Source organism: Dromaius novaehollandiae, chromosome 2 (assembly GCF_036370855.1).
Source record: "Dromaius novaehollandiae isolate bDroNov1 chromosome 2, bDroNov1.hap1, whole genome shotgun sequence".
NCBI classification, from domain to species: Eukaryota; Metazoa; Chordata; class Aves; order Casuariiformes; family Dromaiidae; genus Dromaius; species Dromaius novaehollandiae.
Genome location: NC_088099.1, coordinates 161,243,041 through 161,268,153, shown reverse-complemented (window position 1 = coordinate 161,268,153; position 25,113 = coordinate 161,243,041). Strand labels below are relative to the sequence as shown.

The window sequence follows — 25,113 nt, the reverse complement described above, 5'->3', positions numbered from 1 at the left end:
TCATTAAGGGTCTGTGTCAGGTTAGTAATTTAAATAACAGGATATGAATACTTCTAAGACAATATATAAAGCCCTACTGAATTCACTGCAAAACTTTCTTCCATTTAGATACAAACTTTATCTAATCAGTTACATTATCAATTAAAACAAGTTATCAGCTGAATGCTCTCAAAGGGTAAACTGGCTCCCATCATTGCACAGGGTAAAATATCCACCAGAAACAGGCAGAAATGATGCAGAAAGGGACAGTTTTATTTACCTCCCCTCACTGCAAACTCATCTGTTCCTCTGTAAGCATGGTACAAGCAGGGGATCAGGTTTGGCTTAGGTTTGTTTTTTTCCACTGGAGCATGTTCTCTCAGGAAAACCCAACCTCTTTGGTGTGCTCTTCTGATCCACTCTTTCCTGCTTTAGTCTGAGACCTGCCCCACTTGTCAGCGCCTCTCAGGATGTAACCTTAGCTCTTATAAAGGCACAAAGATGGCCTCAGGCAGGTATTAGTGAGACGGGTTATGGAAATACAGAGTTCTGCCCCTGCATATTCCCATGTTTGGTATGGACATCCCCCACCCCGAGAGCTTTCAGGAATTCAACAGACGTTTTACCTCAAATTGGCGAATGATGTTAATGAACGTGCACACCACGTCTCTGTGACTTGAAGAAAGCAGTAACGTCCTAAAACCCAAAGTCTAACCGGTGGGGATAATTATGCAGCTTTACGATAGAACCAGCTCCTCAGAGCACTGGATACAACATTGTCTTGGCTTTGGGTTATAAACTCAATTGCTAATTGCAAATAAACATATAAAAATTCCTCCTCTAAGTACCATAGCCCCAAATTTGGGGACCACTCTGGGAATTTAATCGCTGTCCCTGGTTCCAATAGCTCTTATATAACAGCTCCCACACTTGTCAACTTTTAGCCTTCCATCAGCAAACATTATTTTACATTATGTTGCTCATTGCATTGAACATCTACTCACAGTTACTCTGGTGTGAAGTCAGCTTGTCATTGTGGTTTTTCTTTTTTTAATCATATAAAGTGACTCACATGATTTTTTCAGAATACATCTTGATCATAAAAGCAAAGGGCAAACTTCCATAAATCCCTTCAACTGCTGCATTTATATCCCCACTGCAGTTTTCCTAAGTGGCTTTGGTCAGGTTATTTAACAGGTCAGTATCTTGTTCTCACCATCTCAGACACTGAGATGAGAGATCCTGTGGCTATTTTATTGCTTTGCACAATACTGATGTGAAAATATGCTTCATAGACAGGCTTTCAATCCAGTGTCTTTCATGGCTGATACTGAACATGCAACACTGAATTATCTGCAAGCAGCTGTGCTTTGAGGTGCAGAGTAAAAATATAATCTTGAATTCCCATTCAAGCTTAGTAAGATTGGAAGACAGTGTCGTGCCTCTCCTTGCCTGCCTGAAAAACTAGCAAAATTATGTAAAAAAACATCTGGGGACTAAACTTTACTGGAAAAATAAATAAGTAAATAAAGGAGAGAGAGAATATTTTTCTGTGTAGCTAACGTAAAACACTTTTACATTACGTTACATTTTATTTTGCTCAATTTTTATATCTGATCAAACCAACCCTGATGCAAAATGTTTCGAACTTCCTTGTTTTCCTCAGTCCATAGATAAAGTGTCTCAAGCAGTCACTTGCAACAGGAACCTCATCTGTTGCAAACACTTTGAGCCTTCCTTATTTCTCAGAGAGGAAGTGTGTGGCCTGTTTGGCAAATGCTGTTCTACATGACAGCGTGAACTTCACAACACACTCATTCGACCGGCTGCTCCTCGACCTGATCAGCCAAACCTTGCTGGCAGCATGCAAGCTGCATTATGACTACTGCTTTTTTGGAGAAATACTGCAAGCTGGAATACCATACCTAGCATTTAAAGGTAATCATTACTCTGATACATTTTAGATTATCTGCCTACTGGATTTCAATCCTTATTTATTTAAACGGGAGTTTTATTCCATTAACAACTACCAAATTCAGGCTGTGTGTTTGAAGTAGGTAGGTAGAAAGGCAGAAATAGAAAAGCCTGCCTGGAGCCTTTTCGTAAGGACTGGTGTCAAACATAACAGGGACAAGAAGTCAAGTATTTCTACTGAAAGCTCACATTAAGAGAGATGCATAGGACCTTGTGCTGAAGCAAACCTGCAGTTCACTATAAGCCAGGATACGAGAAATGCCACAGACAGCGTGGTGGGCTTTTTACTCAAAGTGTTAGAAGGTTGCATAATGTGGTATTTCTGTGCTGTTTTGTCGGGCTTAGATTTTGCATGCCTCTGTGAATTAGCCTGATTACAAGATTGCATTGTTCTTTCTATATGCAGAGATACCAGTGCCTAAAAGCTGAAAGGATGTACATTTTGATTACTGAGGAACACAAGGTAAATTCATGGAAAAAAAATACAATTTGTGAAAACTAAGCTGCCTTTTTTCCCCAAATAAATAAATAACAGGCTGCTGATGCTTTTAATTTCCGAACTAAAAGAGACAGCTGCATTACCTGTGAACTAAATTCTAAGACCTTGAAAGTATAGATGTTAATAGCAGGCAACAAAAATGAAATAATGTATGACGTATGATGCATGATAGATTTCCTAATTTCACTATCTAGTGTTCCCTGCAGAACGGGTTTACTCAGGTTCTTATTTTGCCTTTTTATTTTTACTTATATTTGATTTATATTTACTAATTCTCAATCATTTTGAATATAAATTTAAAAAGTTCTTACAAAGCAATGGAATTTCCTACGTATCATGCCATTTAAATGCTCCAGAAGTACGTTTTCCGAAAGAACAGACTCTGTGAGGGGAAAGTATTGCTACATGTTGTGAATGTAGGAACGGAAGGTGTAAAATTGTACCACAGGGTTTCAGGACCCACAATTTAGGTCAGCGAAATTCCAGCCTTGAGAGGTGACAGGTTCACATCTGCCGAAAGCTCTACCACTGACAAGCAGCACAGGAGGCAGGACCGGGGCTGTAGACATTTTCTCACCTTTCTTTTGGAAGGAAAAATCACTAAAAGCAAAGATCACTAAAACCCACTAGTTCTGCATTTGCAAACAGTTACGGCTGCCGTGACCTGCTTTCAAACAGCATATGCACAAATGGAAAGGGGAGGGGAAAAAGGGTTAGAGTTGGGAGGACTGAAAATGCAGTCTTAATGGTTAAATTCAAATTTTCACGCCAGCCTGAGGAGGTGGCCTGCGAGCGGGAAAGGTCACCCTCACACCTGCAGGCAGGGCTGTGCTTGGTTGCAGCCCTTCAATGCAGCAATTCCTCTGACATTAAACAGCAGCTGCACTCCTTCATGCAGGATTTTGGGTCCCTAAGAAAAGGTAAGCTTAGAGTCTATCAGCTCTCCTTGGTTCTTCGCAAATAACCCTCAGTGAACCATTTTGTTTGGTTCTGGCACAACTATCCACTCATACAACAGAGGGATGCAACCTCTACTCATCTCCCAATAGCCAAATTTAAGCGAGATGCAATGCCTGGAATAGATTCTCCATTTCTAAAAGAATGTCATCTATAAAACTGTCGTTGTTCCGCTATTCACTTAAATGATAAAAAAAAAATCTGCTCAGCCACAAGATGCTCTACAGCTTCCTGTAAGTCTATTTTTGCAGAATATCTCAAAATTCAAGAAAACCACCATACAGTTTGTCGTATAATGATGCAATGAATTTGTACTGTGCTGCCAACACTCTACTACGCACAAAGCTCTACTAAGCACAAACTACTTAAACTGTAAATTGTACTGCGTACTTAAGAGGCATGTGCATCACAGTTTAATATCGTTAGAAACACAGTATTAATTCATATACTGTTACCTAAAGCAGTGATATATCATTGCCAGGGAGGACTTTGAAAGAGTCTTCTATCTCCTCCCAAACAAAACTTCCTGTTTCTGCCATTTCCATCCCATTTTCAATGTCTGGGAGAAGAGCTGTACCTCACAGCATTCACTCTACTACCTTTGACTGGACTATAGGCACCGTTACTCTGCCCAAATGCATAATGACCATCGTCCTTGGTGAGGAAACTAGGTCTGACGTCTGTCATTTTCCTTTTGATCACTTTGGATACGTGAATCAACAGCATCAGTCAAAGCTTTCCATTCCCTTATTTTTTACTGAAAACTTCTGCCCTCAGTCTAGATAACTTCTTGAGATCTTTGCCACCTTCGAGATTTTATGCCATCAACTATATTACGCAACATTAAACTTAGCATGGAAAATGTTATGAGACAACTGTCACGCTAGTGACATCAAAGCCCAAAATGGCACTGCTCTTCACTATTACTGTAAGTCATTTATAACATTTTTGTTTTCCGTAAGTCAGATTCTTCCACCTTTAAAATAACAGCACTGAGCCACAGTCCTCCTTTTGACTTCAGAGGTCTACTAGGAGAAAAAGCTCACATAAAGCAACAGTTTCTATGATAGACATTTGCCAGACTAATTTCTTTTTCTCTGAAGAAATATACATTCAAGTAGGTACGTGCCTATTTTCCAGCACTTAACCCTTCTGAACTATAGAGCAAGCGGTTTAATTCCAAAGTGTGTATAAGTGAACGTTCAAAAACACTTCACATTTCTAAAGCAATATTGAGGTTTTAGACACCTGAATACCATCTAGACAAATGAAGGTACCTCGCTCAAATGTGCCATCCTTTTAGAAGTCTGCAAGTGCAAAATAGAATTTTCAGAAGTCTTTCCATCGTGTATAAACCCTACGTCTCACTTTCCAAAGTGACTTGGGGGCATTCAAAAATTGTATCCGCTGTATCTCCAGAGTAGGAGAAAAGCCGGAGAAAAGCCCTTGACAACGTTCTGCCACAATTCTGATCACTAGTAAGATGACTCGACCTCCCAGCCATAGAATAGCCAGATCCAGCGTAAAGGAGCACGTAGAGGTACACCTGTTTGCTTGAGGTTTGAGGTATTTTTGTTGTTGTTGTTGTTGGGTTTTTTTTTTTTTTTTTTGGTGGCTGATCTTTTAAGCTCTGTGGAGATCTCTATTGCCATGCCTAAGAAATTTTGCTAGCTAATTTGAATAGTAGCCAGGAATGTCTACAACAGCAGTAGCCAAAGTATTGGCTACAGTAATCCTATACCTATACTTCTTACTCTTGGTGGGTACAACTGGGAAAAATATTGCAGAAGTGAAAATTAGAAACTTAGGTGTATTTAAACGGAGAATGATTTGGCATCTTCTATCAAGAGAGATCCTTTCATTCACAAGTGAATACCTAAATAGTTTATTTAAATTTAAGGTTCATTTTTATTCTGCTTCTAAACTTCTTATATTAGACAAAGACAGAATTTTTGTGAAAGCCGAGTTCTGGCACTTGTCAGAAAGACGCTGGTGCAGATGCACACTACAGATGTGTCACAACCTAGTTCCTGAATATAGATAGTGAAAAAAGATAATATGCCAGTGGAATAGGGACTTCTAGAAAAGAGCCTTTATGACCAGAGCTAGGGAGCATGAAAACTGGATGATGTGGAGTCACACTGAAGTTTGCATTACCATTTGTAAGAAAATGCAAGAAAATCAGCGCTAAGAGAGCGATTCTCTTTCTCTTGAACTGTATTTTATTCTGTAGGAGATCTCACTAAGCTCACTGTAAGATGTAGAAAGTTTATAGTATTTTGCATGAGTTCAATTCCAACAATCTTATTCCAAAGGACAATTCTGTAATAGAGTCTCACTGATTGCAGCAGAACTGCTCAAGTCAGCACGCAGATTAGCATTGTCAGGCTAACCTATTGTAAGTAAAGAGAAGCATCTGAAAGGGAGCAATCATCTTTGAAATACTTAAGCTAGAAAAGACTGAGAGATATATATTGTATCTGAGTTCAGAGTTTTGTAAATACTCATATGATGCTGCTAGAGTATCTGTTATCATTTTCCCACGGCAACTACCAGAAAAATATACTAAAAAATTATCAGCTATTAGGTAATAGCATCACGTTATTTTGCTTTAACGTACAATTTTCAACAGGTAGCGCTTATTCACTTCTGCCTCTGAAAATATACAGCAGAAGGGTTTTGCTCTCTGCTGCCTATCAGGGAGAATTAGGAAGAGCACAGTAAAGCCAAAAGAAGGAACTTTCCCCTGCCAATAATTAGTTCCAGGATTGTCTAATGCAGCATTTCTTGCACATCCTTCATAACTTTGAGAAAGACTAGATCCTGAAGAAATTGGACCACTGGCTTGATGCAGTAAAAGTGCTGTGAGATCAAACACTTTTTGAGGCAAGGTGTTACTTTTTTTTTTTTTTTCTCTCATCACCCACATTCTCCAAGTTCCCAACTACATCAGAAGAAAACCATCAAACAGCAGTCTTAGTATTCAGCAATAAAACAACATAATACACACAGAGCTGAAAAACAGATTTGTCAACCTAACTAACTTCTTTGTAGCCTCAGAACTCCAAATGTTAAGAATTTCTTTTTGTGTATAAAATGACTGTACAGGCAGGGCTTTGCTGTGACTTCCTATTGTGCTGGGGCACTGGTAATGGAAACTTTTACTACATTACGTTCTTCTGAGCAACTTCCCTAGCTGTGGTTTTCTGCTATTCCCCTGATAAAAGCACCAAAGTGGTGAGAGTTTAGCAAATATGTAAAACTCACATGAATTTGAAACAAGAGCTTTCAAAAGCAAAACTACATAAAATTGAAGGCACCAAAACTGGGTCATTTTTTACGTGTTGGCACAGCAGGTGTTATTCTAAAGTTTAAATTCAATGTCTTCTTTGATTTAGTTCTGAAGAGCTTCGACAGAATTAGAGAGAGCAATGGGAAATACTATGAAAACGCCGCGAGCCTCAGCAGAAACAAGTGTGTCGAGCCAAACGGGTAAGCATGCATTTAATTTCTTCCAAAAGAAAAAGATGTTCAAAATATATGGTACACTAATGCATGAATCTTTCTTCATCCATCTGATGTAAAAAAAAAGCGAGCATGTGACTTTGCTGTGGGAGAAAGAGGGCATCCTGTAGACAATGTTTATTTTTAGGCATGTTCTAGCTCTTTTTCCCAGAAGTAATTTAATTAAAAAACAAATGTTAAGACTATTACTTGCTAATACCCCTTGAAAGACATTTCCTTCCAATTCAGAAAGCACTGACATACTTTGGAAACAGAAATACTGTATTTTGATGTATTTTCACGTGATACTTTATACAAACTTGTTCTTGTATTTTGATTTTGCTCAGTTTTAAGGTTAATGACCTTAATGATGTTTTGATTACACTGATCCTGAGGTCCACTTTTAGACACCTGCATTTATACCAACTTTCCACATTACTAGAGTTATCGGTAAAGGTTATACAAGACAACACACTTCATAAACTCAAGCTAACAAAAGAGGATCTAACACGTCTGTCCTATGCACCCACACATGAGAAAATCAGCTGGCAAGACCCCCGTAGTCTGGTAGAGATCATGTGTCTGAGTGGGAAGGGAAAAAATTCATTGACCTGCTACTCCGAACTGCAAATGAGTAGGTGGAGAGTAAGCACAGCCGTAGCCCTTATGTTGCAATGTGACGGTCTACTGGTACAAGGGCAGCACTGACTCCCCAAAAGTGCAGAATAGAAATTGGAGGGGAGGGGGGGAGGGGGGGGGAGAAGGGAAGAGATGTTAATCAAAATCTTGGATTTTTCCATAACAGATAGTCCAGTTACTCTGCTCTCTTTTAAGAGGATAGGAAAACAGTTTAGTTTCATTAGTGCTGGAAGGAAATCCAGCCCTGCTTCTAGCATCGCCAAGGACAGCCCTATAGCCTAGGTTCTAATAAAGCACAGACTGAACACTGTTAATGGCTGCTCGGAGGCACAACATGAACTGCCCATTTATTTATTCACAAGAAGTGTGCCGACGCTGATTTTCCCAGAAACGCCATCACGAATATCATAGTCATCAAAACAGAAGTACGCTTCTGCTCAAAGTGGGACCTTACGATGAGCTGGGGTGTGAGAGAAAGCTGCCGGGCTGTGTGTGAACTGCGCAGAGTTCACACACATGCTAACAGGCAGGATTTAGTAGGCTTAAAATCAACAGCTTCCCTTGCAATGGCGTAAGTAGAATATATGTCTAAAAGATACCTCAGCAAAGGTTGATAGCACAGAGATCTCAATGGGAGACTGCCTACGTGGGATTTCCAGGTTCGATCCACTTGCCCACTCCTACGTGTCTAGCACCTCTAGCGAGATGCTCTGTCACATCCTGCTTGACCTCCAGCTGCCATTCCAGAAGGGAACAAGGCTCCCATAGGTAGACCAGCGGCTCTGCCTGGGCCACAGGGATGTCCCAGACACTCTTGCACAGCTAAAATTGTACTGGATACCTATGTTCAAGCATCTGAAGACAGATTTAAATGCCAACATAGCTCTTTCATGTTTAACTCTTAGTCCGTCAGCATCTTTCATATGGTTTAACCATTGCTTAATTAAATTTAGGGATCCGAGCATCAATATTGTCATTTAAATCTAGTGAAAACAGATATTTGAAAAGGAACATAGTACTAAAAGCATGTATTGGGGTTAATCCAATGAGTTTGTAACTATCTGCCTTCCTGAGCAGATCAAACTCCAAGTCATACTACCAAACACCAAAAGTTTTCCCCCAGGCCAGAAACAGCCACCTTTACTGCAAGTCAGCTGGAGGATCCAATCCACAGACTCACAGCATTCCAGGCAATTATTGGGAAAAGCAGGTTTTATCCTGGCTCATTTCAGTAAGACAGAAAAGCAGTGAGAGAATAAAGTGAAAGGCTGCAACAGAAGGGCAAAGAAAGAAGACACAAAAGGAAAGAGGAAAGCAGATAATTGCATTCTGCATGCTAGGTCTGCAGTACGAATGCGTTTAATTGTCAGATCCTGATAAGCCTTTCGTGCTGCCCAAGAGCTGCATTGAATACATATAGCCTTATGCTTTCTCTTAGCTCTAGTGCACCAAGCTCAGTCCTGATAAAAGGAACAGTGCACTAGCTTCATTTCCCCAAGAGATACTTGGACTCCAAATATGACAGTACTCCAACTGAGAGCACGCTGCATGGGCATCCCTGACCTAATTTAGGTACAGATAACAGGGTAGCTACAGAAGCAAGGGGTTATCAGGAGTTGAAAGCCCTCCCACTCGTCTTTCCTCCCTTGGGACCCAAGTGAGGGTTAATCCTTACTGAGATGCACGTGGCTGCACCTGCGTAACTCTCAGTCCCCAAACTGGCTGCTTTAGATCTAATTTGGGTACAACAACACTACAGTGCAGCCACACCTTACGGCTGCGGCACAGACACCCTCCCAGACATGTGCAAGTGCCCTCCTCTTCCTCTCCAGGATGTGCCATGCAAGAAATCAAAAGTACTTTTGTAGAAAATAGAGCGGGGATGGTGCAGGGAGGTGAGCTTTGAGCAGGCTGCTCATTCCCACCCCAGACAGGGTCCACAGCAGTGCACAGCTTGTTCCTTGAGAGCAATGCACAGCCCGGGCTGGGTTTGGCTGCTCTGCCCATGGTCTCCCCCCACCTCTAACAGTGCTTCACAGTCCATTTCTGTCCTCTGAATGAGTCATTTGAAGCATGCAATATTCAGTCTCACACCTTGCAAGGCATCCAGGGATGTGAGTACCTGAAACTAGCCTGTATTTCATGTTCAGCTTTTACTCCTAAAAAAGAAAAAAAAAATCTAATTCAGTGGAAATAACCGTACTTAGATTTTTCCACACTAACTTTTGAGCTGTTCCATTTTAGAAGTAACCTACACACTCAAACTGTGGAGGAGAGGTTGCATTAAGAGTATTTCAGTCTTTTTTTCTTTTTCTTTATAAAGCTACTTAAAAGTGTGAGGTGCTCATCAGATCAGATCTATCAGATCACTGTGAGATTTGGATGTGGAGAAAGAGGGTAGTTTGTTTAGTCCCTGTTTTGAAGCTTCAGTATCTGAAAGGAGATAGTCTGGGTTTTGCAAGATGTTGTAGAGTGTGGCAGGGTTTTTTTTACATGACCAGAAAAACCAGTGAGGTTTCATTTAAATGCCAGTTAAAATGAGGTCTTGTTATTTGTGAAGTGGGAGGGTTGAAAGCTTTTGGGTAGTACAAAAGCCCTTTACTTTCTTTCTAAGTACACACACTTTCAGAGGTAACGTTTGCATGGATGTGGCAGCCAACATTACAATTAATTCTCTCCTTTTCAGAACTATAAACTAACATGCAAAATTGAAACAAGAGCAAAAATAAAGATGAAAGTGTAAGCAAAGTAACTACGGATGCTCCTAAGCAGAGAAAAAGTCACGTACCCCCCAATGCATAACGAAATGCAAACCACCGTGTAAAGCAAGGAAGGATGGCAGAAAAGCATTTGCTTTCCACTCTCTCAGTATGGAAACAAAACATTTTTTATATAACAGCATTGCTAAAGCCATTTTCACTAAGCTAAATCTATGTGAAGAAATTGCGTTCCACGTAGACCTGCTCTCTAACAATTTGCAATGAGAATTTAGGGAATGGCATTTTATCTTTACTCTGCAGGTCTTTCACACCGTACTTTATGGCATTTATTTCTTGTAGCCCCAAAAAAAGGTTTTGCTTTGTTGAAAATCATTCAGCACCAATACTTAGGTCTCATAAGCCTTTGCTACTAGGCAGTTTCACAGACAGAAATGTTTCTTAATTTTTAGTGCACATTTTCCTTACTGTTTATATTATCATTATGACCGCTGTAAGGATAACTACATGTGCTATCCTCCTCTTGACAATATTTCTTTTCTGCACGCTTGCATGTTTCCTTCAGCTTTCCATCGTTATCCATATATCAATGTGTGTTATTTACAAGGCCATAAGACACCGAGGCTGAAAACACAGGCCCAGTCTCAGCCTTCATTCTGGATGGTGCACCTAGATTCCACTAAAAAAAAAGACAATCTGAAGATGAATCTATATTAAACAAACCTAGTAAGAGATATAGATATGTGTCTATCTCCCTGGGTAATTTCTTTCTCTACTCCCCTGAAGCCATTTCTATTTTTGCACACGTTGAGCTGCACTGAGTGGACAAATATGGAGAGCTGACCACCACTGCAAACGCCCCGGTATATGGTATGACTAGCAAACAGCATGCGGTTCCTGCTCGAGGTACAGGGAAAGCACTGTCCCCCCTTGTGCTGGTAGATGGTGGTCCCACATGTAGAGGACTGGTATCCACTTGCAGCAAGAAATTTAGGCAGTGTTTTGCACGATCCTTCTTGCCAGAAGTTCTGCCAAAGAGCTCAAAATAGCCAGTGTTGTGCGTGGTGAACCTCCCATCTCAGCATTTTCTGCAGATTCCCAGCAAATGAAAAACTCTTGAATGCTCCATAGTTCCCGTCTTGTCCAAGTGATGGACAGGACGGGGACTATAAAGTGTTCAAGCACCCTCAACCCCTCAGGAAGTCACCCAAGTGACTTAGCATGTGTCCTATACCGGGCTGCAAGCCTCAAACATAGGACTCTACCCTCAGGTCCCCGCTGAGGGCTGCAGACAGCTCCACACCACAAAGAGCTTCGACTCACCGCAAGTTACACTTTTCTCTATAAGGCCATACTCAAAACCTTGAGAGGTCTACAATTAGAGAGATAACCAACACGGATGTTCAGCAGCATGTACGCTGTGCATCAATCTGACGTGCCCATGGTCAGGATTCAGGGCCTTACCTCAGAGCAGACAGAGCAAATGGAGGACTCATACCTCAGAGGAGTGCATTGGCTTATTGGCTATTCTTCAGTCATACACATTTTCTCCAGGAATTCTAATCTTTAAGTAAAGATACTGAAATATGAACCCCACTCATAAGCATGACTTCCCTAGGCCCCACCGGTGATATTTAACTGAGGAATTCTTGATCAGCAAGAATATCTGGCAGCTGAATTCTCACTAAAGCTTTAATTTCCATGCAATTCTCAGCTGATATAAAAGGCCTCCCCCCCTCCAAATTGCAGTTGTGTACAAATTCATTTAACCTCTCTTGTGGAAATGAAGATAAGAGGCATCATGTGCCATCTTTAGGACAGTTTCTATATAAGCGTGGAGATCAAATCTCACTGGCTGTTCATTAAGCTAATTTACAAAGCCGATGGGAAATGAACAATAACAAGCAATAATGACTTTTCTCATTGCCCTTAATCTAAACTACTTTAATATCTTTGAAAAATATCAGTGATGTTAAATGATGGAATGACTCAACACACATCTTCCTTTTCTTAAATGGAATGCATCAGCACTGCTCAAAATCGTAGCTGAAGACATTTAGACAATGGTATTAATCAGACTGGGTTACTTCCTAATACTACGGACACTTACTCATTTTGCTAGTTTCAGACTATGTTCTTTAAATATGGTAATTACTAGAAAAGAAATGTAAAATCACTTGCTTCTAATTAATCAAAAGCCTTTTTTTATTTCTAATATCTTTACCCTCTTCTTAAAAGCTATAGGCTCTTGAGGTTTACAGACTGACACTTCAGAGTGGTGTTTTTTTCAGATATGACCTACTATATAAAATATAACCAATAAAAGAAAAAACCCTACTTTAGAACTTTATCATTTTTAAGTGTCTTTTCCTTTCTTCTTTAACAGGTCAGGAGAGTGATTTCCTTGCTGTCCTCTATGATTATCCCTCAGCAGACATAAGCCAACCTATATTTCATGTAGGAGAAAAACTACGTGTGCTATCAGAGTAAGTTGATCCAATTTTTAAATTAGGTTTTATTATAACTGATGCGAGACTATGTTTCATGCATCTGGCACCAGGTGGATGCTGTGAATTTCATTTCTCTTGAACAAAGTGCTTCTTTTCAGTCTCCAAACTCTCTGTGGGAGATGAAGGCACACAACAGTTCCTATGCTTGAGCCATGAGATGGTCCATGTATAAACGTCAATGAAAGGCTCCTAAAAGCCTTGCTACATCCTGTGGATGAAGTCTATGAGAGCATGTACAAGAATGCTTCAGTTTTGTACAGGTTTTTGAGTATTTAAGCAAAATGAAACTAGTTTGGAGTCTGCAAGGAAAGATATTTAGCCACAGTATAAATATCCCTAGAGCTTAAGGATCTGAGATTATAGATTCTTCTTTGATCCTTGGATTCCCCTGACATGGTTGTAGAAGGTGGATTCAGATTCTACTCAAAATTAGGATTCAAACCCAAATTCTGCTTTGAAAAATGATTTTGAGAAAGTATCTTCTAATTTTAGTGGAAAACATAGAGCAAGAGCAAAAATAGTCCAAGTCAAGTAAAAAAAGAAAAATAATTCTGGGTTTCCCTGCATCAGCTGTGTGTATGGGCATATCTCTTTCTCTCTCATCCTTTCTCCCAAACAACTCCTTTGTTATCATCTCTTTCAGACATCTCCCTAATTAAAAAGGAAAGCAATAGAATTGCTTCTTCCCTTTTTTATTATTAAATGAGTCTGCATTTTTGGGGTGGGAGAGGGGGAGGGGAAAAAGAGAGAATGAACATTTTCTCAAAGATTTCCCAACCAGTTCCACTCAAAACTTTTACGAGCCCCAAAAGGAAGTAGTCTTAAGAGTATTAGTTCAGCCTGACCATAAGCATAATGCACATACTGCCACATACAAGAACAAGCACTTCCCTTGAAAAAACTGAAGACAGCAACCCTGGTATTCTTCTATGCACAACATGTATCAGTGCACAATCACCCCCATGGGCACTGTTTGCACAGCTTAAACAGAAATGAGGGATTTCGCTTCTGTAGCTTTGGCAGACCAGATGGTCTCAAGGGGAGACCAGACACATCCATAACAGAGAAAACCATTGAGGGTTTCTAAATTCACAGAAAACTTATTTAACCAGGGAAGTCTCAGAGCTTCAAATAGCTGGAGGACAGGAGTACTCAAGAGAAGCATCACAGATGCTTGGTGAATTCTCAGGCTCTTCTCAAGGCCCCTATGACCTAGTATGACCACTGCCAGCAACAAGGTGCTGGGCTATATGGAGCATGGGTCTGACCCAGAATGCCTGCACTTGCATTCTGCTGACAGTGTCCTCTCACTGCCTCCCCTAAACCTACAGGTCACAAGACTGTGACACTACCACTAGCTGAACTTTTTGCTGATGGAGCGCTTCCCTAAACCAGGGGAATTCTTCACTAGTAATATCCAGATATTTAAACCATGCTACAGCTTGTGTAATTCATAAAACATCGTACAATAATTGCCTTAGCATGGAAACTCCAGTTCAAAGCCCATCTCCTAACCTTCACCAGCTAAGGGCCCTCATAAAACCATATAAGTACATATGCCTGTATCAGTGGGAATTAAATGCATTATATGTTATATGCATACAGTATAGTATGATCTACTGGACATACAACTTATTCTGAAAGAACCAGGTTTTTGCAACAGCAGTTATTATCACATTCATCTGTTGTGCAGCATCAAGCGCTTCTCCCGATAGTAAAGGAGGGCCAAAGCAAGCCTTAATGGAACTCTCCTCTCCCTGCTTTGAATCAGCCCATGCAAAGACAAGGCACTCCAATGCCTCATGCAAGTAGGCATGGTTTGTCCTAAATGAAGGGCCTGTTCTCCCCTCCTGGGGTATGCATTAAAGTTAATAGGAACTTTTTGCATACAGACTCCTACTGCATGCAAGCTGTAGGTATAACATTTCTCAAGTCATTGAAGGAAACAAAATGCAGTGGAAGAACAGAACAGCACGGCAGGTATGATTAGAGCACAAGCGACTGGGAAGTACCATGGAGAGTCCAGTATTAGCACGCAGCATGCCCTCATCTTATAACTGTAGATTTTTAGCCCTCTACCAAAGCAATTATTTGTGGGAATTGAGGTTTTCAGGGAATACTGCTCACACCATACACTCTCTTGCAAGTGTAAGGTATTGGTGACAACCACATCCATAAATCATGCCAGCAACATAATATGTGGAATCTATGCAGAATATAGAACTATTCCCAGATATTTCTTGACTGCTGCAGGCTGGCAGCATTAGGTAAGTGCTCTCGCTCCAGTTTCTCAATCTCCACACTTGTCAGGCACTGTTCATGACCAGAGGAACAACTGGATCTAACTGGAACTGGTAGGGGATTACACTAGGTGACCTCCCAGCCTACGTGTTTCTGTGGCTCCTAGCCTCAGATGGATGTGCTGGTTTGGATTTTTTTTTAATCAGCACAGGTATTTTTCAGAGTTAGAAATATTACAGTTTGGAAGGAGGGGGGAAAGCTAAGTTTTTCAGTTTTTTTTGTTCTTAGAATTCTTGGTTCTGCTTGGGACAGTTGTGGGAAAAAAACAACTTAAACTTATAGATTATTCCGTGTCAGCTGGGAACCCACAGACAAAACTTGTGGCGCCCTGAAATTTCCAGCTCTGAACTGCTGAGAGTATTTTTCCCTCAGCATACACATTCTGGACCACAGCCCCAGCTGGTATAACTCCAGTAGTATAACTTAACTGTTTTCAACTTAGCTGTTTTGACATACTCCGAGAATCTGGTCTGCAGTCTGGAGATTATCTGGGAGCATTTATATGAATGCTCTTTCTGTGAAGATTCAAACACAAGACACTATTATTTGGATTCAAACTCCTACAGGAAGAGGTGGAGAAAACCTATCAGTCATCGTAGTTCAACACTGCCATAACCCTTCCATTAATCATTTAATGTTTTGCTGCATCCCTGTGAAAATTCTTACTCCCGTGGTCTTCCAAGACACTCAGAAGCTAAATCCAATACTCAATATCACAGTTAGAACCTAAGACCTATCAAGGAAAGAAAGCATGTGTCTAGTCACCTAGTTTCAGCTACAAGGCCTTTTCTTTTTTATTGGAGTCTGTTCAGCAACTCACTGAAGACAAGGGAAAGAGCACATGGTGAATCAGTTCCATTAGACTGAAAATACGTTTCCAGACAGACAGCATTCATTTTCTGAGCATCTCTACCCTGACATTACAGGAGTCACTACAGTGCCGTCTAGACACTGCACACTGAGACATAAGCTAGCTATCTTGGACAGCAGTAGTAGTCTAGCTGTGGGAAGACAGAGCACAGCATGGTTTAACCACTTGAGTATTTACCCTTCCTCTTTTAACTACAGAAAGATATTTTACTACTTACGCCATTTAAACGGAACAAATATATCTTACTTCTGTGTCCAAATTTAATCCTAACATAAGTTTAGCAAAGAAACTTTGCTAAACGAAACAACTTTGGGTTCATCTCCGAATATGTAGATTCAAGAATGCACCCAGAAGGTTACAGGCTAACCTGTGTGTCTTAACTCATTTCTAAAATGAGGGCAAGCTCTGAAACCACATATTACAATATCCATTTTCTTGCTTTCACACAGTGAAGGAGGCTGGTGGAGAGTCCATTCCCTCACAACAGGTCGAGAAAATTATATTCCAGGAAAATATGTAGCAAAGGTTTACCATGGGTAAGTGCATTCTTTTCCTACAGCCTTTCAACCCAAGGTACATGTGTTTCCCTGGTTAGAGTTACTTATTGTCATAATCAAAATGATGCTAACAGTAACCAGACAGACAGAAATTATAATTAGTAATAGCAATAAGTATCCACATCTCTGATCCCTTGAAATATGACAACATGAAATCCACATCTATGTTTAAAAGATATACACACACATATATATTTGAAAGGGAAAAATCCTAGTTTTAAATGCCTAGATATGTTTAAAAAAAGCAGCTCTAATGTAATGCAAAATATTTAAAATACTTTCACTCCTTGGGCTGATCTCTAACTTGAAAACACTGATAAAGAGACCCTATTTACAAAGAGCTTTTAGTATTTACAAAGAATAAAATTAAACCTAGACTTTTTATGAAGACCAACTAGAACAAAACTGAATCACTTATGAATGTAAACTCTCACACTGGAAGAGCTAAGGAAGGTTCAGAGGTTTGTTGTTGCCCTAGACGCCAGTCAGGAAAAACATTAAAGCACACACTTAAAATCTTTCTGGAAAAGGTTTTAATACCTGTTTAATTTTAAGCATAGGAACTGTGAACTTCTGTGGGATTTATGCAAGTGCTTAAATTTTAATATGCTTCTATACCCACCTGCAACAGAGATGCTTTCCCAAATGCGGAGCACAGACATGGTAACAAAAAGCTACTGTGTGAAATTTTCCCAAGACTCAGCCCTGACCATTTTGCCAATGGCAGACTGAATCAAATACACAAGAACATCTTTATTTTTGAAGTGCCAATAACTCCAACACCAGCACAGCAAGCTCAGTTACATCATTACTCACTAACTGGGCCAAAATAAAGCAATTTACCAAGTTATGAATATCCCATACCTAATTCACTTAGAAGACTGCACTGCAGCCTAGAATAAGCAGAACAACTGTATTTTAAGTCTAGATTAATAAAAGTGGTTAACATGACAAAAAGTTCACATTTCATCTCAGAGACCATATTTCGCAGCAGCAGACTTTCGGTATGCCTGGTCCATAACAACACACCAAACGCAGAGATGCTTTAGCCAACTCTGAGACGGTTCCCAAACCAACTCGATGGCATGCCCTCACATCATCAGCTTCTGGGACTCAAGCCACTGTCTGGAGGTTTTATCACATCAATCCAGACAGAGCAGCTCCCTGGGAGCTAGGTAACAGATCTCTAATGCCATAGACATGCCATCCATATGTCATATGGACATGTCCCCAACATCTCAGATCAAGGCAGCTTGAAAAGTTTTGTCTTCCCTAATAAGTCCAAACCTTATTCACTCTTCTCCTCCTCTTAGCCTCAAAAAAGTTAATGAAAATCCATACATGAAAAAGGAGAGCATGATTTTCTCCATAAGCTAAGGAAACATGCCTGGAAATAGTTGAGAGAATAACTACAGAAAGCCACAGTGTTATTTTTGCAGTCACTTTCCTGGCTAGTGCTGCACTTTCAGGACCACATGCTGCTCTCTGTGTCAATGGTGTCCAAATTTCAGGATTTGTTTTTTCCTGCTTCACAGCTGGTTGTTTGAAGGGCTGGGGAGAGAAAAAGCAGAGGAACTTCTACAGCTTCCCAACACCAAGGTCGGCTCCTTCATGATCAGAGAAAGTGAAACTAGGAAAGGTGAGAAAAATACGATTTTCTTCCCTCTTGATCTTGGGCATTAACACTTTTGCAACTTGTCATTCTCCTCCTGTCTCACTTCATATGCATCAGTTCAGAAACGTAAAAGATATGTAGTGAGATGTCAAAGTCACCCAGTACAGTATGCTGGCCTTCATCAGTCACCTACACAACGAGCAGTGCTGGAAACGAGGTTAGCGATGGCCATGGAAAGTTCCACAGGCATCAGCACAAACAAGACCCAGTTGTTTAAACATTATTATTTACTTTGGTCTCATGCAAAACTTATTAGGCAGTGGTGTTTTCGAAAAGGAGGAAAAGTCGCAGTTTTGCCTCCATCCACAAAAGATTGGCTGAAGAAGGTATAAAATACACACAAAGCAGTGGGGGTGGCTGATAAGTGCATTTCCCATGTAAGCAGGTGGTTCTTGTATTTATTTTTCAAAAATGATGCATTTTCTATTTTAACTATTTTTCCCACCATTTTTCCAAACTAGATTGAGCTAGCAAATCAGTTTGCCCATCCCAAAAACACACATAGTCACATTTACTCTTTGCCAATATATCAACACCTTTCAGCCTAAGCCAAAACAATTCTGATTTATGTTGCTACATGGGAATTGTACTGGTCACACTTTACACTTTCAATCTCCCATTGCACACTATGATAACTTTGCTTTTCCTGAAGCACCATAATGCTTCCTAATTTAATGGTATTGCAGTTAGAAGGGAACCCTAAATGATCTGATCCGATCTCTTGTATACCACGAGCCAATGAGTTTCAAGTAATATCTTTATTAAATTCAAAGAAGTTTAGACTCAATGCTCAATCCTTACCAATGATGCATAATCGTTTTAGAGAAGCAAGCAAACAGGAAAATCCAAGGTGTCAGCTCCTGCCAGAACTGCATTATCAGCTATCAACTACTGCATTATTGGGAGCTGATTAAATGAGACTCCAGCAGATGAGTCTGGTCCCCCACTTCAGAGAAAAGCAAACAACTTCTGTAGAGGCCTAGGTCCCTTACAACCTTTCAAAAAAATCCCACCTCAGCAAGAATAAAAGAACAGACACCAAAAAAAATATCACTATCCAAGGCCCTGACCCTGGACCCTTGGCTCCCTCCATTATACTTGAGGTGTAGAAATCAGAACGGCCACTCAGTTTGTTAAGATATTTCTGGGACCTTTTGGAACATGGCACCACACCTTAAAGATATGCTGGTTTTGTTCACTGTTCTCTCTCTAGAATTAGAGCCTAACTTTGATGCAACTTAGTTCTCCTGTTTCTGCAGGATTATATTCATTGTCAGTGCGGCACAGGCAAGTGAAGCATTACAGGATCTTCCGCCTTCCAAATAACTGGTATTACATCTCTCCACGGCAAACCTTTCAGTGCCTTGAAGACCTTGTGAATCACTACTCAGGTAAAAGCAATTGCAACTGCAGAAATATATATATTTTCCATAAGCAACTGTAAAACTATATATCAAGGGTCCACAACACAAATTATTGAGTATGTCTGAGACTTTCAACTACTACCACAGAACAAGTAATGGAAATAACTTTTGCTTTATGTCTTTGACTTCATTTTTGATCCTGATCACAAATATTTTACCTCAACTGTACAACTGAAATCAACCCGAGAACTCAGCTAAATAGAGACAGATAGGCTATGTATGCTGATATTGCATATCAAAGCGCATGCCCTAATGGCCACGTCATTAGACCTGTTCCCTAGCACTACTGACCCAAACCAAATAGCACTTTCCTAGACAATGTTCAAGTAGAACAATGTTCAAGTCACATAACCATTATTTGCAGCAGATAATTCTCAGACATTGTTAGTTAGCTAGTCCTTATTGCTTTCAATTAATAAGCCTGGATTTTATCAGTATAATTTAGCTGAAGAGATTCAAAGCTGTTAGCTCAAAGCTAGATTCAGATGTCATTTATACTGATAGTAGTCCAGTGGGTGACACCTATTTTAATGACAATATTTCAGATTTCTGGAAATGTAATCTGTGTAAGATGACTTGGCAAACAAGTGGCTGCAATTACAGAATATGAAAATGAGAAAATTTTAAAATGAAAGAGGAATGAGGACTGCAGTAAGCTTATTGCATAAAAGTTACAAGATAACAATGGGTTCTGTGCTTTAATTACTAACAGGTACTCTGTAATTTAAAAAGTGTAAAGCCACCATATTTGCATATTTCATTGGTAAATGAAATAGCCTCTTAGCCAAAGAGCAGTCTGAGAAACTGGTGGGGGGAGAAATCACTTTCAAGACATGCATGTTATCTGAGGAGATAAAAAGAAAGTTAAATCCAGTGATGAAAACAGAGGAGTGAGAATTTGGATAGGATATTTTTCTTTTTTTCCCTCCTTTTCTGTACATAAAAATAATAATAAAGCTTTACAATTCTGAAAAAATTAACAGTTTTCACATTAATGTTGTAAATGTAAGAGCAGATGTAGTAAGATTTAGCTTTCCTCCTGCCCCCACCATGAGATGCTGCAGAATTTCACTCTGAAATAAGTCTAAAACATCAGGTATAAAACATCAGCATTCCGCAATGATGTTCTCTATTTGTGCAGTAGAATATATGCAGTGTAAAGTGGCAGCAAAATAGGTGCACATACAGTCCACTCTGAGAGGCTGCATCCTGCATCTATTTTGTACTCTGTTTGCATGGCTGAGAGGATGGAAAGCAAAAGCAGAACTCACTAAGGACTCAGGAAACTTGGCTTTAAGTCCCTGCTCTGTCAAACTTCCTCCTAGACTTGAGGCAAGTCACTTCATCTCTCTGCGTCTCAGTTCCTCACTTGGTGCTGTGGAAAATACAACCCATGTTAAATCAAAGGGCAAAGGAATGAGGAAAGGAAAAAGCTGATCCTATGTCCTACTGTCCAAGTTGAGGACACCCTTTTCATTGACTACATCTGTGTTTATTGACTACATCTGTGCTTATTAGAGCATAACCCCCAGGAAGAAAAACAATGGATAACTACGGGTAAGGATTAACTTTGCACGGTTATTTCCCTGTCCAGAAGTTGCTGATGGTCTCTGCTGCGTCCTTACAACGCCTTGTCTCACCCAGTGCACTAACAACGGTGTTATGAGCCAAGTTCCTCCTGTGGTGATGCGGAACAAAAACTTCAACTGGAGAAGCATACACAGGTACCACATGCAACGCACACCATCAAAAACAACTTTTTTTTCTTTCCAACCTCCTATATACTTGTACTTACCGCACAGGAGAAACAGCAATTTGCTTCTCCAAGCAGTTTTAACTGGTTTAAGACCAGTTTTAAAACTAAGTCAAAACCTCAAAGCTGCTGATACCGTTCTAACGCATGAGAACTAGGATGTCCAGCTGTCCAGTGAACTGAAAATCTCAGTGGTCTAACTTTGAAAAAAATAAGAAGTATAGTTATATCATTTCTCCTACCCAGCTAAGTCTATGGGCACACAGCAGTTCAACTGGGACTTGTGTCCACAGAAACCTCTCCATCAAGGGGCAGGACTACGAGGCAGGCCATAATGCCTACAATCAGATCCACCACTAACGGTATACTAGTGTGCTACGGCTCCAGCTTGTTCAAATGATGTCCATCCACCTCCAAAGCAGCACAGGTGTAATGAATACACTGTCCCAGCATAAATCTTTCCTGTTTCTCTCCTTTAATATAGCCCAGTTCACGGTTTGTGAGATATCATGACTGCAACTAGAGAAAATAGGTGAGGTTTCAGAAACTGGGTGAAACAACTACTATCAGAAATACAAGCACCTCTTGTTTCTGAAGTGTAAGCTTGCCTCTATTAACTGCTTACTCTTCTTTCACAAAGTATATTCATTTTCTTACAAATGTAAGAAAATTTTGCATGGTATTGAAGCTATTTTTCCTATAGGTTGAGAAGACAGACAAAAAAGTATATAGATGTTATTTCCCTTTTCAGATGCACAAAAATATTTAGATAGTGCAGTTGCACTAGTGGTTTTGGAAAAATCACTAAGAGACAGAAGTGTTTGGTGATTTATGAGCCAGGAATTTTTTTTTTTTATATATAGCAAAGTTAACCTTGTTCCATTTAATAATTTTTTATATTACAATAATAGGCTCAGGTTAAGTAACTGAAACATTAAGCAAGCTTTGTTCTTTTAAAGGCTGGAGGTGACTGAAGATACTGAAAGCACGCTGGCAGCAATAGATGATTCTTGTCTCAGCTATGGCCTAAGGGAAAGTATCGCTTCCTACCTCTCCTTAGCAGGGGATGACAACTCTTCTTTTGCAAGTGCCAGAAAGAAGAAAACCCAGTCTCTTATATACACAGGAAGCAAACGTAAGAGTACCCTTCACTTGCCAACTACGTACTATGAAGACTGAACCTAAGACAATCTGAAAAAAAAAGAACTGAAGAGTTAGAAAAAACCCAGAGCATCCTGTGGTCCTGCAGTCCTTTGACAGCTGAGAAACACAAGCACACCAGCTGAAGACCAAATGCTGGCTATGCTTTTGCACTTCCTCTTCTGAATGTTGACCAGAGACCTTTTCTAGGGTCAGCTCAGCCACAGCATAGGCTGGGAACAGGCCTGGTGTACCTGAAATTAGAACCTGCTCTCAAACAAGATGAACGGAGAGAGACTCTTAGAAAAGAGCAAACAAAGCAGGGACTCTTCAGTATGGATGATGTCCACCACTGTACACAGGCGACTGTGTCGGGAAGGACTAGCTAGAACTTAAGACCTTAGTTTAAGTCTTACTCCAGTATTATCCACTGAAAAACACCTTCACAGCACCTCCCCACACTGAGAAGTGGAGCTTCTTTATTCTCAATATAGAATCATTTTCTGATGCAATATCACTGAAAATGAAAGTCCTCAATAAACCCAAGAAAATATCTAATATCTAGCATCCAAGGAAGATCGCATGATATCAAGTCTATACTGCCGTTTTTACCTTCTTGGGAGAAAAAAATAAAATAAAATCACTGGTTTTTCAAGTGACTTGTAATTGTGCTGCTCATAGTGGCCAGCTGTGTCAAAGAGGTCCAAAACCTACTAACAGACTTAACTCACTGAGAAGAGCAGTTCCTATTTAGCTGTGAGGTGAGAGTAAAGGCATATCCAAATGCAGAACTCAGCTGCTCATAGTCTAGCAGTTATTTAGAGAACAAATTTTTTTTTTAACAGAAATGTAAAAAGTGGTAATATCACACCTTACTGCCAAGGTAGGCTTGCACAGGTGCAATCTTTTATGTGTAGGACACCAGATTTTAGTATCACCTCCTGAAGACACCCAATATTTATGTATAATATTTATATTAATATTGACTTTTTTAATAATTGAACTATAGAGTAAATTAGCAAGAGCAGATATTACAGAGTTTTCTGCATTTCTTGTCTGAAGCAAGTTATATTAAACAGCAACAAAACATTTCATTAAATTGCTTTAGTGATTTGTAAATTGATTGCCTTAAATTTCACAGATCAGAGCGTTTTTTTCATATATCTGTATCATTTACCAATCTATACAGAAGCAGATAGCATGGTCCTTTGAACTGGATTTGCGACTGCCTTCTAAATCAAGTAGTCGCTCCCATTCAGGAGTGTAAAATGCGGCAGACTATGTACCTGAATGGAGATCTTTTTGATCAAATATTCTGTTGCACAGATTACAGTAACAAAGTGTAGACACAGAGGGAATTGGGTTTATATATATATATATATGTATATATATATATATGTATACATATATATATAAATACGCACACACATATATTTCCTGTAAATACCTCTTAACACAAATCTGTGTGCTCTTTAGATCTTACAACAGATCATTTACACTAGCAATGGAAATTCAGAGGTGAAACCAGTTCACAGCCTGCTTAAATATAGTTTGGAACTTTAAAGTGTGAATGTAATTTGGCTCACAGACATTGAACACAACAAAGCAAAATGAACTCAGGAACTCTAGGTGTTTGTATAATCTAATAATTGCTACTGATTGTTAATTTGTTATTATGGTGACTGCATTTTAACCAATGAAATATATATGCAGAGCATTATAGATTTCTAAATCATGACTTGTATTTATTCATTAAAATGATATGTTAGCTTTATCTGAATTTTGTTTTGTCTTTATCAAACCAAAAACCTAGCATATAGGAAATCTATTATAAACAGCCAGTCTTGCAATGATACTACTGGAACATATCTTTGCCAGGATATGGCAGCAGAATCCAAGAGCCAAAGCAACTAGATGACACTTAGAATACTTTAGTTTCCACTCTATAGAAAGGGGATATGACACATTTTGATGAAGACAGATTAGATTTTTAACTAATTTTTTTTTGGCTAGAAATGAAATAGAACTATAAGATTAGGACCTTCGGTAACCCTCTGTAGCAGTTGTGTTTACATACAGCCTAGATGCATGTCTAGATATACATCTAGCAGCAACGTCCAGTAGCTCTATAAAGCTGTATGCTACAATTTCTCTGCAACTATGTGACTGGAAGTGTCAGTCTTATGACCAGAATGCATGTGCTCATTATTTTCCAAATGTCAGTCTAGTAACATAATAAAGCATATGTTATTTGTACTAATCACATACTTTAGGACAGTTGCACTCATGTCACAATCGAAACACATATAGCATTATTTTAAAATATATATAACCTATATTTTGACTGCATGATGAACATTTACATGACCACACTGTGAAGGAGAGACATTTGGTCAAAAGGCTGGCACAGAGCAAGCTGTGGACTACTAGAACGGTTCACTTGGGCTCCTTCTCTTGGCGATGGTACCCTTGAAAAATGTGGTAGGAGGGAAGGACATTAGCTAGGGGAAATATCTGGACAGCTAAGTCACTTGTGGAATAATTAAAAATGGGAATGATGGAATAATTAAAAATGGGAATGAAAGGGATCCTGTGGAGTTTTCTTCTTTACCC

General features: G+C 39.7%; 2 protein-coding genes across 3 annotated transcripts in view; one reads left to right on the top strand and one right to left on the bottom strand.

The window, feature by feature from the left end:
• Nucleotides 1-25,113, bottom strand: part of TG (thyroglobulin) — a 162,912-nt gene that overhangs the window by 36,275 nt on the left and 101,524 nt on the right. The window lies entirely within an intron of this gene.
• Nucleotides 1,732-24,280, top strand: SLA (Src like adaptor). 2 transcript variants are annotated; one of them, XM_026113684.2, is made up of 9 exons: nucleotides 1,732-1,917; nucleotides 2,360-2,416; nucleotides 6,808-6,901; nucleotides 12,656-12,755; nucleotides 16,401-16,487; nucleotides 18,044-18,147; nucleotides 19,443-19,574; nucleotides 21,202-21,331; nucleotides 22,320-24,280. In XM_026113684.2, exons 3-9 carry the CDS (start codon nucleotides 6,841-6,843, stop codon nucleotides 22,537-22,539), a joined length of 834 nt encoding a protein of 277 aa, XP_025969469.1. In that variant the 5' UTR covers nucleotides 1,732-1,917; nucleotides 2,360-2,416; nucleotides 6,808-6,840; the 3' UTR covers nucleotides 22,540-24,280. The 2 variants fall into 2 exon arrangements, with proteins under 2 accessions (XP_025969469.1, XP_025969468.1); XM_026113683.2 differs by lacking the exon at nucleotides 2,360-2,416.

What these genes read in the sequence shown, in the direction of transcription:
- SLA (XM_026113683.2), top strand. Translation starts at nt 6,841, where the DNA reads ATGGGAAATACTATGAAAACGCCGCGAGCCTCAGCAGAAACAAGTGTG. An exon ending in AAGTGTGTCGAGCCAAACGG is followed by an intron (nt 6,902 to 12,655) that starts GTAAGCATGCAT and finishes CTTCTTTAACAG; the next exon opens with GTCAGGAGAGTGATTTCCTT. An exon ending in GTAGCAAAGGTTTACCATGG is followed by an intron (nt 16,488 to 18,043) that starts GTAAGTGCATTC and finishes CCTGCTTCACAG; the next exon opens with CTGGTTGTTTGAAGGGCTGG.